Source organism: Staurois parvus, unplaced genomic scaffold (assembly GCF_062004578.1).
Source record: "Staurois parvus isolate SC_StPar_1 unplaced genomic scaffold, SC_StPar_1.0 ptg000819l, whole genome shotgun sequence".
Lineage (NCBI taxonomy): Eukaryota > Metazoa > Chordata > Amphibia > Anura > Ranidae > Staurois > Staurois parvus.
Window position 1 is genome coordinate 842,511 of NW_028318615.1, and position 18,952 is coordinate 861,462.

Consider the following 18,952-nt stretch of genomic DNA (forward strand, 5'->3'; position numbering starts at 1 on the left):
TGTTCTCATTGTAAAATCCTAGATTTGTAAATCTGTCGCTGATATTTATAATGGTTTTGTCCAGAAAAAGAATGGAGTGATGTGGATAGATGGAAACATATGTATAGATGAGAGATTGGTCTGTTGACTCCCCAGAGCTCCTTTCCATGAGAGATGTTTGTTCCCCCCAGAGCTGAACAATGGTACGTTCCTGAATGGCCAGGCTGCTGGTTTGTTGAATCCAGAGTCTACATACAAGATGCCTCCACAGTGTACATTGATGGGGCTGGGAAGGCTGGTACATGTTGTTCATTTGCTCCGGGTGCAGGAGATAGGACAGAATCCCATTGTTGCCGGGTGTCCTCGCTTTCCTCAATTCTGTACTCACTTCATTTACAAAAGCAAACTATGTGAGTGGAGAAGGTGATTGTATCCGGCTGGAGCTCAGACCTGACAGGGACTCGGGATTTTGGGCCTCTTACGTCTAAGACAAATATAGTCTGAGTTGGAGAGAAGATAAAATATCATTTCTTCTCAGAGACATTCTGAGGGGTTTTCCACAATTTGTAATTGCTGACAATTCTTTTGTGGACATTCAGCTGTCAGTGGGGAAACCTGCCGACAGATGAGGAGTCATCGGTTAGGGGTGTGACCGCCTGATTTCCGGCCAATCATTAACAACCAGATATATTTCACACAGAATTCAGATCAGTCCATCAATTGTCAACAGATGAGAATTCTAGAGAATTCAGAGAAAGCTCCACCCTCATTCCTTCTCCACCAATCAAGGATCTCACTCCAGTTAGCCAGTCACCGTGGGCATGATTTCCTTGACATCCATCATTGGTGTCAGTGAGATAAAATAAGCCCCATTGTTGGTGTCAGTGAGATAAAATAAGCCCCATTGTTGGTGTCAGTGAGAACAAATAAGCTCCATTGTTGGTGTCAGTGAGATAAAATAAGCTCCATTGTTGGTGTCAGTGAGATAAAATAAGCTCCATTGTTGGTGTCAGTGAGATAAAATAAGCCCCATTGTTGGTGTCAGTGAGATAATATAAGCTCTATTATTGGTGTCAGTGAGAATAAAGTGTACCCCCAGCCCAGCATTGGTGGTCAGTGGTGGTACTTACCTGACCCCACCCTCCCACTACCTCTCTGCTGATGTCACAATTATACTTTCACTGTAGGAAAGGAGATGCCGGCTCCCAGCAGTCGGGTATAATTGCACTGCCTGGTGATGGAACCCAGAGAGTGTTCCGGAGTCATCACCTCACTGCCACTCTGAAGAGTCCTGGAACCTGCCAGACATGGACATGATCATTCCAGAACACTTAGAAACAACAAGAAGGTTCAAACTACGAGACATTTCTTGGAGCTGCAGTTCCTCTGAGCTCCACCAGGTGGTGAGTGCCCTTCTACCCAGAGAGAAAGTGATGTTAGATACAGACAGGAAGTGATGTCAGGTACATACAAGACGTGATGTCAGGTACACATGGGAAGTCATATCAGGTACATACAGGAAGTGATGTCAGGTATAGACAGGAAGTGATGTCAGGTACAGACAGGAAGCTCTGGGTGAGAGGTGAGTCAGGAGGAAGTAAAGAGGAGACATTGCGGTGTCTCTCAGCAGACAGAAGGTGTCAGTAATGAGGCTCCACCTGATGCTGGCTGCTGGGAAGGTATATAATCCCCCCGTAGTTTTCATCAGTGCCTCAGTGTTCTGCCTGTGAGCCGCTTCCCTGCTGGATCCTGCGTCCTGTATCTTGTATACTTTCCCCTGATTCTGGTTTCCTGCATTCTGTTCCCCATCTCTGCTCCCCTGATTCCCAGTCCTGGGTCTGCCCGGTGTATGTCAGCTTCCCTCCATTGTACACAGTGTATTATAGTCAGGTTGTTGGGTTGGTTATTTGCTGTCACATTTATTTGTCACTTTTGCTTTGTTTATGGTCTGAGGGTGTCGTGTCCATTAGTAAACTCCATTTAAAGCGATTGTAAAAGCAACATTTTTTTTTCTTTTAAAACAAACATGTCATACTTACTGCTGTGTGTGATGGTTTGCACAGAGCAGCCCGGATCCTCCTCTTCTCAGGTTCCCACAGGCGCTCCTGGCTCCTCCCTCCTGTTGAGTGCCCCCACAGCAAGCAGCTTGTTATGGGGGCATCCAAGCAGGCTCGGGAGTGAGCTGCTGCTCTGTGTGTCCACAAAGTCCCCTCTCCCTCCTCATTGGCTCACTGGCTGTGATTGACAGCAGCAGAAGCCAATGGCCCCTGCTCCTGTCTCAGCCAATGAGGATGGAGAGTCCCCAGACTGCCGAGGATCTTGTGCACATTGCTGGATCAGGATGGGGCTCAGGTGAGTATTGAGGGGGCTGATGTACAGAGAAGGGTATTTACCTTCATATATAGAATGCATGGAGGTAACAAACCTCCTGACTTTACACCCCCTGTAATCACACTCCTCCTACTCCATCTTATTCCACATTTCTTAGGCATAGCCCACCGATCTGGTCATCCCGGCTGTCGCTGGATACCTGCATTCCTTACAAGGGTTTATATTCTTCACCAGTGTACTCTGTATACCGGGCTGTATACCACAACATCCTGACCATTGTACTATGCATGCTGGGCAGTATATGATATACTCCTGACCACTGCGCTCTGTACACAAAGCTGTATATGATATACTCCTGACCACTGCACTCTGTACACAGGGATGTATATGATATACTCATGGCCACTGCGCTCTGTACATAGAGCTGTATATAATATAGTCATGACCACTGCACTCTGTAAACAGGCCTAAGATATTATCCTGACCACTGCACTCTATACAGGGGACTGTATATGACATATTCCTGACCACTGCACTCTGTACACAGGCCTAAGATATAAACCTGACCACTGCACTCTATACATAGGTCTGCATATGATATGTTCCTGACCACTGTACACAGGCCTAAGATATAATCCTGAGCACTGCACTCTATACACAGGTCTAAGATATAATCCTGACCACTGCACTCTGTACACAGGGCTGTATATGACATACTCCTGACCACCACACTCTATACACAGAGCTGTATGTGATGTTCCTAACCACTGCACTCTTTTTGCTGCGCCGTGTATGACATGCTCCTGACCAATGGCCACATCTAAATGCTGGGCTGTATAAGACATGAGCTTACCCACTGTGCGCTGTACATGAAATACTACTTCTGACTACTTCACTCTGTATGGGGATTGTATATCATATACTCTTGACCACTGCACTCTGGGATGTAAATCACATACTGCTGACCACTGCACTCTGGGATGTAAATCACATAATCCTGATCACAACACTCTGTACTCTGGGATGTAAATCACATACTCCTGACCACCACACTCTGTACTCTGGAATGTAAATCACATGCTGCTGACCACTACACTCTGTACTCTGGGATGGAAATCACATACTCCTGACCACTGCACTCTGTACTCTGGGATGTAAATCACATACTCCTGACCACTACATTCTATACTCTGGGATGGAAATGACATACACCTGACCACTGCACTCTGTACTCTGGGATGTAAATCACATAGTCCTGACCACTACATTCTATACTCTGGGATGTAAATGACATACTCCTGACCACTACATTCTGTACTCTGGGATGTAAATCACATACTCCTGACCACTACACTCTGTACTCTGGGATGTAAATCACATACTCCTGACCACTGCACTCTGTACTCTGGGATGTAAATCACATACTCCTGACCACTACACTCTGTACTCTGGGATGTAAATCACATACTCCTGACCACTACACTCTACTCTGGGATGTAAATCACATACTCCTGACCACTACACTCTGTACTCTGGGATGTAAATCACATACTCTTGACCACTACATTCTGTACTCTGGGATGTAAATCACATACTCCTGACCACTACACTCTGTACTCTGTGATGGAAATCACATACTCCTGACCACTACATTCTGTACTCTGGGATGGAAATGACATACTCCTGACCACTGCACTCTGGGATGTAAATCACATACTCCTGACCACTACATTCTATACTCTGGGATGGAAATGACATACACCTGACCACTGCACTCTGTACTCTGGGATGTAAATCACATAGTCCTGACCACTACATTCTATACTCTGGGATGTAAATCACATACTCCTGACCACTACACTCTGTACTCTGGGATGTAAATCACATACTCCTGACCACTACATTCTATACTCTGGGATGTAAATCACATACTCCTGACCACTACATTCTATACTCTGGGATGTAAATCACATAGTCCTGACCACTACATTCTATACTCTGGGATGTAAATCACATACTCCTGACCACTACATTCTATACTCTGGGATGTAAATCACATACTCCTGACCACTACATTCTGTACTCTGGGATGTAAATGACATACTCCTTACCACTGCACTCTGTACTCTGGGATGTAAATGACATAGTCCTGACCACTACATTCTATACTCTGGGGTGTAAATCACATACTCCTGGCCACTACATTCTGTACTCTGGGATGTAAATGACATACTCCTGACCATTGCACTCTGTACTCTGGGATGTAAATGACATAGTCCTGACCACTACATTCTGTACTCTGGGATGTAAATCACATACTCCTGACCACTACACTCTGTACTCTGGGATGTAAATCACATACTCCTGACCACTACACTCTGTACTCTGGGATGTAAATCACATACTCTTGACCACTACATTCTGTACTCTGGGATGTAAATCACATACTCCTGACCACTACACTCTGTACTCTGGGATGTAAATCACATACTCCTGACCACTACACTCTGTACTCTGTGATGGAAATCACATACTCCTGACCACTACATTCTGTACTCTGGGATGTAAATCACATACTCCTGACCACTACATTCTGTACTCTGGGATGGAAATGACATACTCCTGACCACTGCACTCTACTCTGGGATGTAAATCACATACTCCTGACCACTACACTCTGTACTCTGGGATGTAAATCACATAGTCCTGACCACTACATTCTATACTCTGGGATGTAAATCACATACTCCTGACCACTACACTCTGTACTCTGGGATGTAAATGACATACTCCTGACCACTACACTCTGTACTCTGGGATGTAAATCACATACTCCTGACCACTACACTCTGTACTCTGGGATGGAAATGACATACTCCTGACCACTACACTCTGTACTCTGGGGTGTAAATCACATACTCCTGACCACTGCACTCTTTACTCTGGGATGTAACTCCTGACCACTGCACGTTGTTTGCAGGGCTGTATGAAGTAGTCTCCTGACCCCTGCACTCTGGGCCATTATTCATGGTGAACAAGAAACTGGAAGACCTGCAAAGGCTTGTAAAGTGTCTCCTGTGAGAAATGTTTGGGCCCCAGAGATCCCCATCATGGCCCCGACACACACAATTCTTTTCACTCAATAAATTCTTTATTATAGTTTTACTTCTAACAAAATTGTAATCATAGAATCAGGAAATAACAAAGGGAGGAATCTGATTGGCCAGGAAGATCCCTTTTCTGGAATGTGGGGGGCGGAGTCATTATTATTGGTGTACAATACAATACACAACGTGTTCCATTATTATAACAAAGTATTGTAGAAAAGATCCCAACATGTGACATGGCTGAATGAATGCTGGTCATATTAGTTCATCTATTCTCTAAGTGGGGTGGTATCTATTGGGCCAATCCCTTTTACAAACCACACATAATATCGCCCTTCAAAGTGAAAACAGAAACGATTTGCACAAAATCAAAGAGTAGAACTATTTTCCGGTGGATCCCCTCTACCCAGACCCCATATGTAGACATAGAACAACAAGCTGTGTTCCCTCTCGTGCCGCACTCCTCCAACCACCCAAACCCACACAGAAGCCAAGGGAAATAATGAGAGGAAAGTTCCCCCCTAGTTTGGGGCGGAGTTCTCCTTCCCTCCTGTTGGGGGATGGGAGAAGGATGGACTGAAGACAGAGAGACGCTTCGGGGTCACCACTGTTCTGTAGAGCCTTGAAATGAAGGACATCAACTTCAGAAGTTCTTGTTGTCTGTGTAAAGTTCCCCGATAACGAGATCTGGGCTCTCCCGGCTTCTAGCTCTGTAACCCGCTATATCATTATCAGGAAACGCAACTCCGACACCCAAGAAGGGCTGAAGTTGTGTCCTTCATTTCCAGGATCTACTGACCACTCTGCACCCCGACATTTACTGCACTTCATCCATGTCTTTGGGGGCCTCTCATCTCCTTATCAACTGTTTCTTCCATGATGAAGATCAGCCATGGAGTATATCTGAGGTGTATATCAGGGTGTGCTTCTTCCCCACCTGAGAGCTGGGATGTCCAGCAACATTCATCTAGAAGACATTTCCCACACTCAAGGCACTAATACACCTCCAGGGTTGTGGGGAACCCCTGATGTACAGGAAGACAGGACTTCAGTGAGGAACATTTCCCTCACTCAGGACAGGAAAGTGGCTTCTCCCCCATGTGAGATCTCTGATGTCTGGAAAGATGGGACTTCCGTGAAAAACATTTCCCACACACAGGACAGGAAAACGGCTTCTCTCCCGTGTGAAATCTCTGATGTGTGCAAAGATGTGACTTCTGTGAAAAACATTTTCCACACTCAGGACAGGAATATGGCTTATCCCCTGTGTGAGATCTTTGATGTGTGTAAAGACTGGACTTCTGTGAAAAACATTTCCCACACTCAGGACAGGAATATGGCTTCTCCCCTGTGTGAGATCTCTGATGTTTGTAAAGATCGGACTTAATTGAAAAACATTTCCCACACTCAGGACAGGAATATGGCTTCTCCCCTGTGTGAGATCTCTGATGTTTGCAAAGATCGAACTTCATTGAAAAACATTTCCCACACTCAGAACAGGAATATGGCTTCTCCCCTGTATGAGATCTCTGATGTTTGTAAAGACTGGACTTCTTTGAAAAACATTTCCTACACTCAGGACAGGAATATGGCTTCTCCCCTGTGTGAGATCTTTGATGTGTGTAAAGATTGGACTTAATTGAAAAACATTTCCCACACTCAGGACAGGAATATGGCTTCTCCCCTGTGTGAGATCTCTGATGTTTGTAAAGACTGGAATTTGAAAAACATTTCCCACACTCAGGAAAGGAATACGGCTTCTCCCCCGTGTGAGACATTTTATGCCTATTAACAAGGAATTTTGAGTGGAAACCTTTCCCGCACTCAGTACAGGAGAAGTTCTTCCCTGTTGGAAGGCCGGCCCGGTCCCGTACAGTCTGAGGTTCCTCAGGATACGAGGAAACCGATGGTCCATCTACATTGGGTGGTGCCGGATGGACATTGGAGGGAGCCGGGTTTTCTCCTGGACTATACTGTGTGATGTCCTCATCTTCTACTTTCCAGTCTGGAGACAAAGTGAGACAATCCTCGGAGGTTTTCCTCATCTCCCGGCCATGGACTAAAATACAAAGACAAAGAGGATTACTAGACAGGAGCTGATTGGTTCCCCCAAACCAGGACTCCGTCCACATCAGGCAGCTTGGTCTCTGAGGAGCTTACAATTCCACCCTCAAGGGAACTAGGAAATGGCTCCTCTGATCTCCTACCAGGTCATTTCTTTATTCATGGACCTTAGTCAGAGAGTGAGGAAACAACCAGAACTGTCTTTTATAGGAGGGACAGTGATGAGGGGATTATAGGATGAGGGTCCCCACCCCCTCTATCACTCATCGCCATCTTCCCAACACAAGAAGTACTGCACTTCCTTATTTAGTCCATGATTTAGTCATGAAGAACAGCGGGGCTGAGCCCCACCAGAGGTCAGAGAGTGAGGATGGGGGGAGAACAACCAAGATGAAGACTGGACTGATCCTGAAGAACACCATCATTGGGGTATTGACTCCTCCCTCATTATCACTTTCTGTTTAAGGGTCCAAAGTTGGAGGATGTTATCACATTATTATCACCATGTAAAAGTCTGTGCTCCAATCACATCATCCGATATAAAATGTCCAGCTGGGAGGAAATGGTTATAACAAAAGAGAATCCATATTATGTGTATATATAGCAGTGGGGGGAGGGGGAGAGCAGAAGTCAGGACTATGGAATTTACAACATAGAGTATATAGTGCAGGGGTCAGGAGTATGTAATGTACAACATAGAGTATATAGTGCAGGGGTCAGGAGTATGTAATGTACAACATAGAGTATATAGTGCAGGGGTCAGGAGTATGTAATGTACAACATAGAGTATATAGTACAGGGGTCAGGAGTATGTAATGTACAACATGGAGTATATAGTGCAGGGGTCAGGAGGATGTAATGTACAACATAGAGTATATAGTGCAGGGGTCAGGAGTATGTAATGTACAACATAGAGTATATAGTGCAGGGGTCAGGAGTATGTAATGTACAACATGGAGTATATAGTGCAGGGGTCAGGAGTATGTAATGTACAACATAGAGTATATAGTGCAGGGGTCAGGAGTATATAATGTACAACAGAGTATATAGTGCAGGGGTGTCTGTGGACGTGGTATACTTGGACAGAGGGGTGATTGATTTGAAGATAGGCTGCACAGGATGAGGGGGTCACCTCACCCCTCTGCCCCTTGTCACCTCCTCACATCTTGACGTGGGCTTTGAAGGCAGGCCATGCAGGATGGGGGGAAGTGACCGCTGCGATGGCCCTCACACCCCAAGGGCCGCATAAGCGAGGAGGGGTGACACACCGCTGAGAGATTCCAGAGTGGGGCCGCCAACCAGTCGACGCGCGCCCCCTGGCAGGTACAGTGTGGGCCCGAGACTTTTCTGTGCTCTGCGCCCACCAGGAGACAAAGGCCCGAGTCAAGGGGGCATGACACTTTGCCCTGGCAACGTGACGCTGGGCTGGACGTTGCCGGGGCAACTGGGAAGCATCCTGGCTGTTGCCAGGCCAGTGCAGGAACCAGTTATATGTCTTCTGTCTCCGCCGCTGCTGGACTCGCAAGCCATTGGGAGGTCCAGGTGGGGACTGGACCTCCAAAGTCATTCCCGCTGAGCACTCTGCAGGAGACCCCCCCAAAGGTAAGGACTATTATCCACTGCCACTCTGCAGAATACTCCAGGGTTGGGAGTACCCGCTGCCCCTCTACTAAATACTCCAGGGTTGGGAGTACCCGCTGCCCCTCTACTAATACTCCAGGGCTGGGAGTATCTGCTGCCTCCCCGCTAATACTCCAGGGCTGGGAGTACCCACTGTTACTCTGCTAATTCTCTGGGCTAGAACTGCTTTGCTGTTGGCCCCACGATACTCTGCCTAATACTCTGGGGCCTGGATTACCCGCTCTGCTGTGTGCTGAGGAGATTTGCCTTCCCTGCTGTCACCTGCTGTGAGCCAGGACATCCCTGCCAGAACCATGAGTGTCTGCAAGCTGCCTACCTTTCTGGAAGCCACCTGCTGCAGAGTGCCTGCAAGCCACCTATCGTGAGTGTCCCTAGAAGCCATGAACTGCCTTTATTGTGTGCTCAGACCCCCCTTGTCATGAACTGCCCCTATTGTGTGCTCAGACTACCCTTGTCATGAACTGCCCCTATTGAGCGCTCAGACCGCCCTTGTCATGAACTGCCCCTATTGTGTGCTCAGACCACCCTTGTCATGAACTGCCCCTATTGTGCGCTCAGACCACCCTTGTCATGATCTGCCCCTATTGTGTGCTCAGACCACCCTTGTCATGATCTGCCCCTATTGTGCGCTCAGACCACCCTTGTCATGAACTGCCCCTATTGTGCGCTCAGACCCCCCTTGTCATGATCTGCCCCTATTGTGCGCTCAGACCACCCTTGTCATGAACTGCCCCTATTGTGCGCTCAGACCACCCTTGTCATGAACTGCCCCTATTGTGTGCTCAGACCACCCTTGTCATGAACTGCCCCTATTGTGTGCTCAGACCACCCTTGTCATGATCTGCCCCTATTGTGCGCTCAGACCACCTTTGTCATGAACTGCCCCTATTGTGCGCTCAGACTACCCTTGTCATGATCTGCCCCTATTGTGTGCTCAGACCACCCTTGTCATAAACTGCCCCATTGCGTGCTCAGACCACCCTTGTCATGAACTGCCCCTATTGTGTGCTCAGACCACCCTTGTCATGAACTGCCCCTATTGTGTGCTCAGACCACCCTTGTCATGAACTGCCCCTATTGTGTGCTCAGACTACCCTTGTCATGAACCGCCCCTATTGTGTGCTCAGAACCCCCTTGTCATGAACTGCCCCTATTGTGTGCTCAGACCACCCTTGTCATGAACTGTCCCTATTGTGTGCTCAGACCGCCCTTGTCATGATCTGCCCCTATTGTGTGCTCAGACTACCCTTGTCATGATCTGCCCCTATTGTGTGCTCAGACTACCCTTGTCATGATCTGCCCCTATTGTGTGCTCAGACCGCCCTTGTCATGATCTGCCCCTATTGTGTGCTCAGACCGCCCTTGTCATGATCTGCCCCTATTGTGTGCTCAGAACCCCCTTGTCATGAACTGACCCTATTGTGTGCTCAGACCACCCTTGTCATGAACTGCCCCTATTGTGTGCTCAGACCACCCTTGTCATGAACTGCCCCCTATTGTGTGCTCAGACCGCCCTTGTCATGATCTGCCCCTATTGTGTGCTCAGACCGCCCTTGTCATGATCTGCCCCTATTGTGTGCTCAGAACCCCCTTGTCATGAACTGACCCTATTGTGTGCTCAGACCACCCTTGTCATGAACTGCCCCTATTGTGTGCTCAGACCGCCCTTGTCATGATCTGCCCCTATTGTGTGCTCAGACCGCCCTTGTCATGAACTGACCCTATTGTGTGCTCAGACCGCCCTTGTCATGATCTGCCCCTATTGTGTGCTCAGACCACCCTTGTCATGAACTGCCCCTATTGTGTGCTCAGACCGCCCTTGTCATGAACTGCCCCTATTGTGTGCTCAGAACCCCCTTGTCATGAACTGCCCCTATTGTGTGCTCAGACCGCCCTTGTCATGAACTGCCCCTATTGTGTGCTCAGAACCCCCTTGTCATGAACTGCCCCTATTGTGTGCTCAGACCCCCCTTGTCATGAACTGCCCCTATTGTGTGCTCAGACCGCCCTTGTCATGAACTGCCCCTATTGTGTGCTCAGACCGCCCTTGTCATGAACTGACCATATTGTGTGCTCAGACCACCCTTGTCATGAACTGCCCCTATTGTGTGCTCAGAACCCCCTTGTCATGATCTGCCCCTATTGTGTGCTCAGAACCCCCTTGTCATGAACTGCCCCTATTGTGTGCTCAGACCGCCCTTGTCATGATCTGCCCCTATTGTGTGCTCAGACTACCCTTGTCATGATCTGCCCCTATTGTGTGCTCAGACCCCCCTTGTCATGATCTGCCCCTATTGTGTGCTCAGACCGCCCTTGTCATGAACTGACCATATTGTGTGCTCAGACCGCCCTTGTCATGAACTGACCCTATTGTGTGCTCAGACCACCCTTGTCATGAACTGTCCCTATTGTGTGCTCAGAACCCCCTTGTCATGAACTGCCCCTATTGTGTGCTCAGACTACCCTTGCTTGAACTGCCCCATTGCGTGCCTGGATTATAGCTACCTGGACTGTCCCCCTGAGTTCTTGAGCCATCGCTACCCAAATCAAGCCCCACAGCCAAAGTCCCGCTGAGTCCCTGTGAGACTGATGTTGTCCCTAGAGAGCTGTGTGGGAGTTGTGCTGCTGTCAGACCCCACAGCCAAGACCCCGCTGAGCCCCTGTGAGACTGATGTTGTCCCTAGAGAGCTGTGTGGGAGTTGTGCTGCTGTCAGACCCCACAGCCAAGACCCCGCTGAGCCCCTGTGAGACTGGTGTTGTCCCTAGAGAGCTGTGTGAGGGCTGTGCTGAGGTCAGACCCCACAGCCAAGGTCCCACTGAGTCCCCGTTAGCCTTCTTATCATGAGTGTCTCTACAAGCCGCATGTTGCGGAGTGCCTTGAACTGCCCTGACTGAGTGCCTTCCATAGTTCAATAAAGCTTTGTCTGTTTACCACTGTGGATGTGGTATACTTGGACAGAGGGGTGGCGGTGGATGTGGTATACTTGGACAGAGGGGTGGCGGTGGACGTGGTATACTTGGACAGAGGGGTGGCGGTGGATGTGGCATACTTGGACAGAGGGGTAGCGGTGGATGTGGTGTACTTGGACAGAAGGGTGGCGGTGGATGTGTTGTACTTGGACAGAGGGGTGGCGGTGGATGTGGTATACTTGGACAGAGGGGTAGCGGTGGATGTGGTGTACTTGGACAGAAGGGTGGCGGTGGACGTGGTATACTTGGACAGAGGGGTGGTGGTGGATGTGGTATACTTGGAAAGAGGGGTGGCGGGGGATGTGGTATACTTGGACAGAGGGGTGGCGGTGGATGTGGTGTACTTGGACAGAAGGATGGCAGTGGACGTGGTACACTTGGACAGAGGGGTGGTGGTGGACGTGGTATACTTGGACAGAGGGGTGGCGGTGGACATGGTATACTTGGACAGAGGGGTGGCGGGGGACGTGGTATACTTGGACAGAGGGGTGGCGGTGGATGTGGTGTACTTAGACAGAAGGATGGCAGTGGACGTGGTATACTTGGACACAGTTCCCCACACATGGCTAACGTGTAAGGTAAAGTCTATGGGCTGGAAAAATCTGAATGTAAATGGATAGAAAACTGGCTAAAAGATCGTATTCAGAGAGTAGTGGTTAATGATTCATACTCTGAATGGTCTAGGGGTGTCAGTGGGGTACCCCAGGGATCAGTGTTATTAGTGGGGTACCCCAAGGTTCAGTGTTATTAGTGGGGTACCCCAAGGTTCAGTGTTATTAGTGGTGTACCCCAAGGCTCAGTGTTATTAGTGGTGTACCCCAAGGTTCAGTGTTATAAGTGGGGTACCCCAAGCTTCAGTGTTATTAGTGGGGTACCCCAAGCTTCAGTGTTATTAGTGGGGTACACCAAGGTTCAGTGTTAGTGGGATACCCCAAGATTCAGTGTTGTTAGTGGGGTACCCCAAGGTTCAGTGTTAGTGGGGTATCCCAAGGTTCAGTGTTGTTAGTGGGGTACCCCAAGGTTCAGTGTTGTTAGTGGGGTACCCCAAGGTTCAGTGTTGTTAGTGGGGTATGTAGCAAGTGAGCATACAGAGATGGACGCGATCATCCATCTTGCTTAGGATCCTCCATCTTGTATCATTTCTATTCCCAAATCAGCTTCCCTCCAATTCCCCCCCCCCCTCTCAGGAATGTGGTGTGTATGATACCAGAGATCACAGGCACAGTGGGAGAGCTCCAGGGTTATAAATCCCAACCTAGCTGGAGCCCGGATGTCTGTTAGCTTCTCAATCTGAGATATTGTAAAACCATAAACCAGTCCTTCACTGAGCTTCAAAGACTTTCCAGCTAGCTATAAAACGGACTCACATTTAAAAATCCCCTTTTCCATATAATTTTATATCTGGAGATATGAAAGACTTACATAAAAACCAGGAATATATTCAGATCGGTCACTTCAATACAAGTCGTCTGATACCTTACACCCCCTAGTTGGAATCTACAGGAGAGCAGAAAACGATATCTACTTAACCGTCCCAAGCAGGTATGTCATATTTCATATCTAAACGTTCAGCAGATCATTCTGCACATTAATCTACTAGTGGCTAGGCTGCTACATGCACCGAGGGTAAATTATTGATCATGATATTAATTGGGAGGGATTTTGGTTCTAGCTTGGGTCTCCGCCTGCAACACCCTCCCCAAATGAGGCGATTGGTTCTCTGCTTCAAGGAGACACCCTGCTGAGTTCCTAGAAAGGCTGTTATGCTTGGAGCAGAAAATTAAGTTGAGTAGGTTGGGTTGAAGTTGAAGAATCCTCCCTTTTAACATCGGAACTAACTTTGGGAGATAAGGCACCCTTTTGGCTCAGGACCTTAAATCTGCTTAACCCAGGACTTTTGGCAAGTACTCTACCTCCCCAAACTTCTTTCTGTTATCTATTTGCTGTGTTATTGCTCTCTGTATTTATATATATAAACCTCTATATATCTCTGTCTGCAGTGACCATGGTATATAGACGATTATCCAATCATCATAGTGTTATAGCTGATATTGCCGAGTTTCCTCATTCTCTGTACAAAAGGAGGTGGTGGCAGTGTGAAGGGTTAATTGTGTAATTAACCTGACCCAGTAACAATCACTCTCAGGCTGCAGGTACACAGATTGTGGTCCATTAGCTAGAAAATCTTTGTGCAGGGTGCAGCTGGGCGTGGAATTGTTATGCACGTGACAGCGTGGATTTAGATTGGCCAGTCCTTCGGTCACGATTTTAATGAGAAGGGCTGGGGTCTGATGCGATTGTTACAGGCTACTCCAAGGTTAGAAGGGGGACTCCAAGGTTCAGTGTTAGTGGGGTACCCTGAGGTTCAATGTTATTAGTGGGGGATGCCAAAGTTCAGCGTTATTAGTGGGGTACCCTAAGATTCAGTGTTATTAGTGGGGTACCCCAAGGTTAAGTGTTATTAGTGGGGTACCCCAAGGTTCAGTGTTATTAGTGGGGGACCCCAAGGTTCAGTGTTATTAGTTGGGTACCTCAAGGCTCAGTGTTATTAGTGGGGTACCCCAGGGGTCAGTGTTATTCGTGGGGTACTCAAGGGTTCAGTGTTATTAGTGGGGTACCCCAAGGTTCAGTGTTATTAGTGGAGTACCCCAGGGTTCAGTGTTATTAGTGGGGTACCCCAAGGTTCAGTGTTATTAGTGGGGGACTACAAGGTTTAGTGTTATTAGTGGGGTACCCCAAGGTTCAGTGTCATTAGTGGGGTACACTAGGGTTCAGTGTTATTAGTGGCGTACCCCAGGGTCCAGTGTTATTAGTGGGGTACCCCAAGGGTCAGTGTTATTAGTGGGGTACCCCAAGGTTCAGTGTTATTAGTGGTGTACCCCAAGGGTCAGTATTATTAGTGGGGTACCCCAAGGTTCAGTGTTATTAGTGGTGTACCCCAAGGTTCAGTGTTATTAGTGGGGTACCCCAAGGTTCAGTGTTATTAGTGGGGTACCCCAGGGTTCAGTGTTATTTGTGGGGTACTCCAAGGTTCAGTATTATTAGTGGGGTACCCCAAGGTTCAGTGTTATTAGTGGGGTTCCCCAAGGTTCAGTGTTATTAGTGGGGTACCCCAAGGTTCAGTGTTATTAGTGGTGTACCCCAGGGTTCAGTGTTATTTGTGGGGTACTCCAGGGTTCAGTGTTATTAGTGGGGTACCCCAAGGTTCAGTGTTATTAGTGGGATACCCCAAGGTTCAGTGTTATTAGTGGGGTACCCCAAGGTTCAGTGTTGGGACCCTTACTTATTAATATATATATAAACAATATGGGGTGTGAGATTATAAATCCCATTCCAGTCTTTGCAGATGACACCAAGCTGTGCCGGGGAATAACGTCCTTACAGGATGTCTCCAACTTACAAGCCGACCTCAATGCTCTGTGTAATTGGGGGACTATGGGGCCAATGAGGGCTAATGGTGAAAAATGTAAGGCTCTGCACTTGGGGGCTAAGAATACACATGCATCATACATACTAGGGGGGTACAACTGGGGGGGTCAATGGTGGAGAAGGATCGGGGGGGTAAAGGGTGGAAAATGATTTGGTGGTCAATGGTGGATACAGATCTGGTGGGGTCAATGGTGGATACAGATCTGGGGAGGGTCAATGGTAGAGAGGGATCTGGGGGGGATCAATGGTAGAGAATGATCTGGGGGGGATCAATGGTAGAGAAGGATCTGGGGGGTCAAAGGAGAAAAATCTGGGGGGGATCAATGGTGGAGAAGGATCTGGGGGGAATGAGAAGTATCTGGAGGGGTAGGGGTCTGGGGGGGTCAATGTTGGAGAAGGATCTGGGGGTTCTAGTAGATCACAAGCTTAACCACTTGAGCACCTAAGGATTTACCCCCCTTAATGACCACGCCTTTTTTTGCTGTTTGGCGCTGCACTAATTCAAATGATAATTGCGCGGTCATGCAATGCTGCACCCAAACAAAATTTACGTCCTTTTTTTCACACAAATAGAGCTTTCTTTTGGTGGTATTTTATCACCTGTGTGCTTTTTATTTTTTGCGCTATAAACAAAAAAAACACGAAAAGTTTGAAAAAAAACAATATTTTCTACTTTCAGCTATAAAAAATATATCGTAAACTCAAAGTTAGTCATAAATTTAAGCCAAAATGTATTCTGCTACATGTTTTTGGTAAAAAAAATCCCGTGCATTAGCAGGCAAACTGGCGCTATCTGGGAGGGGCACTAACACTATCGGAAGTCACCAGCGACACTGATACAGTGATCAGTAAAAATCGGTTCACTGATCAGTGACACTGGTGACAGGGCAGTGAAGGGGTTAACGGGGGGGGGGGGGGCGATCAAGGGGTTAAATGTGTCCTAGGTGTGTTCTGTTAGTGTAGTGCTGTTTTACTCACTTTTACTGTGTCTTCTTCTCTGTCTGGAACGGAATGTGTCCAGGCAGAGAAGAATGACATCATATCCTGCCCTGTGTAAATGTCAGAACAGGACAGGATAGGACAGGGACCGATCATGTGATTTCAGCCAGAAATCACTGGCTGAAATCTAATGATTGATCCTTCCTGGATCGAATCGTGTCACCCGCGGGTCGGCGGGAGCGCGCACCCCCTACCCACAAAAGTGTTGGGAGCGCGGAGCCCATTTTAAAACGTGCTTTTGCGCTCCACTGCCGCCCTGCACACGTATATATACAGTGGCAGGGCGGCAAGTGGTTAATAATGGCAGCAATGCAAAGCTGTGGGTTCTAAAGCGAGAAAAATCCTCTCTTGTATTAGGAGAGGTATAGACTCCAGAGAGAGAGATACCATCCCCCCCCTCCCCCCGAGTACAAATCATTAGTAAGACCTCATCTGGAATATGCAGTTCAGTTTTGGGCTCCAATTCACAAAAAGAACATTGGGGAACTGGAGAAAGTACAGAGAAGGGCAACCAAACTGATACGAGGCATGGAGGAGATCAGCTATGAGGAGAAATTAGAGGAACTGAATGTATTCTCTACTGAGAAGAGGAGATTAAGGGGGATATGATCTCCATGTATAATATATAAGGGGGGGTATGATCTCCATGTATAATACATAAGGGGGGGTATGATCTCCATGTATAATACATAAGGAGGGATATGATCTCCATGTATAATACATAAGGGGAGATATGATCTCCATGTATAATACATAAGGGGGGATATGATCTCCATGTATAATACATAAGGGGGGATATGATCTCCATGTATAATACATAAGGGGGATATGATCTCCATGTATAATACATAAGGGGGGATATGATCTCCATGTATAATACATAAGGGGGGATATGATCTCCATGTATAATACATAAGGGGGGATATGATCTCCATGTATAATACATAAGGGGGGATATGATCACCATGTATAATACATAAGGGGGGATATGATCTCCATGTATAATACATAAGGGGGGGATATGATCTCCATGTATAATACATGAGGGGGTATATGATCACCATGTATAATACATAAGGGGGGATATGATCTCCATGTATAATACATAAGGGGGATATGATCACCATGTATAATACATAAGGGGGGATATGATCTCCATGTATAATACATAAGGGGGATATGATCTCCATGTATAATACATAAGGGGGGATATGATCTCCATGTATAATACATAAGGGGGGATATGATCTCCATATATAATGCATAAGGGGGGGATATGATCTCCATGTATAATACATGAGGGGGTATATGATCACCATGTATAATACATAAGGGGGGATATGATCTCCATGTATAATACATAAGGGGGATATGATCACCATGTATAATACATAAGGGGGGATATGATCTCCATGTATAATACATAAGGGGGATATGATCTCCATGTATAATACATAAGGGGGGATATGATCTCCATGTATAATACATAAGGGGGGATATGATCTCCATATATAATGCATAAGGGGGGGATATGATCTCCATGTATAATACATTAGGGGGGATATGATCTCCATGTATAATACATAAGGGGGGATATGATCTCCATGTATAATACATAAGGGGGGATATGATCTCCATGTATAATACATAAGGGGGATATGATCGCCATGTATAATACATAAGGGGGATACGATCTCCATGTATAATACATAAGGGGGGATATGATCTCCATGTATAATACATAAGGGGGGATACGATCTCCATGTATAATACATAAGGGGGGATATGATCTCCATGTATAATACATAAGGGGGGATATGATCTCCATGTATAATACATAAGGGGGGATATGATCTCCATGTATAATACATACGGGGGGATATGATCTCCATGTATAATACATAAGGGGGATATGATCTCCATGTATAATACATAAGGGGGGATATGATCACCATGTATAATACATAGGGGGGGGGATATGATCTCCATGTATAATACATAAGGGGGATATGATCTCCATGTATAATACATAAGGGGGGGTATATGATCTCCATATATAATACATAAGGGGGATATGATCTCCATGTATAATACATAAGGGGGGGTATATGATCTCCATATATAATACATAAGGGGGGGATATGATCTCCATGTAAAATACATAAGGGGGGATATGATCTCCATGTATAATACATAAGGGGGGATATGATCACCATGTATAATACATAAGGGGGATAGGAACTCCATGTATAATACATAAGGGGGGGATATGATCTCCATGTATAATACATAAGGGGGGATATGATCTCCATGTATAATACATACGGGGGGGATATGATCTCCATGTATAATACATAAGGGGGGATATGATCACCATGTATAATACATAAGGGGGGATATGATCACCATGAATAATACATAAGGGGGATATG

General features: G+C 46.8%; 1 protein-coding gene across 1 annotated transcript in view; it reads left to right on the top strand.

The window, feature by feature from the left end:
* Window positions 1–1,286: 1,286 nt before the first annotated feature.
* The window catches only part of LOC149443981 (uncharacterized), a 38,835-nt gene continuing 21,169 nt past the window's right edge, over window positions 1,287–18,952 (top strand). The window contains exon 1 of the mRNA XM_089655098.1: window positions 1,287–1,382. Coding sequence (XP_089511224.1) covers window positions 1,287–1,382 — 96 coding nt within the window. The remainder of the gene's footprint in view (window positions 1,383–18,952) is intronic.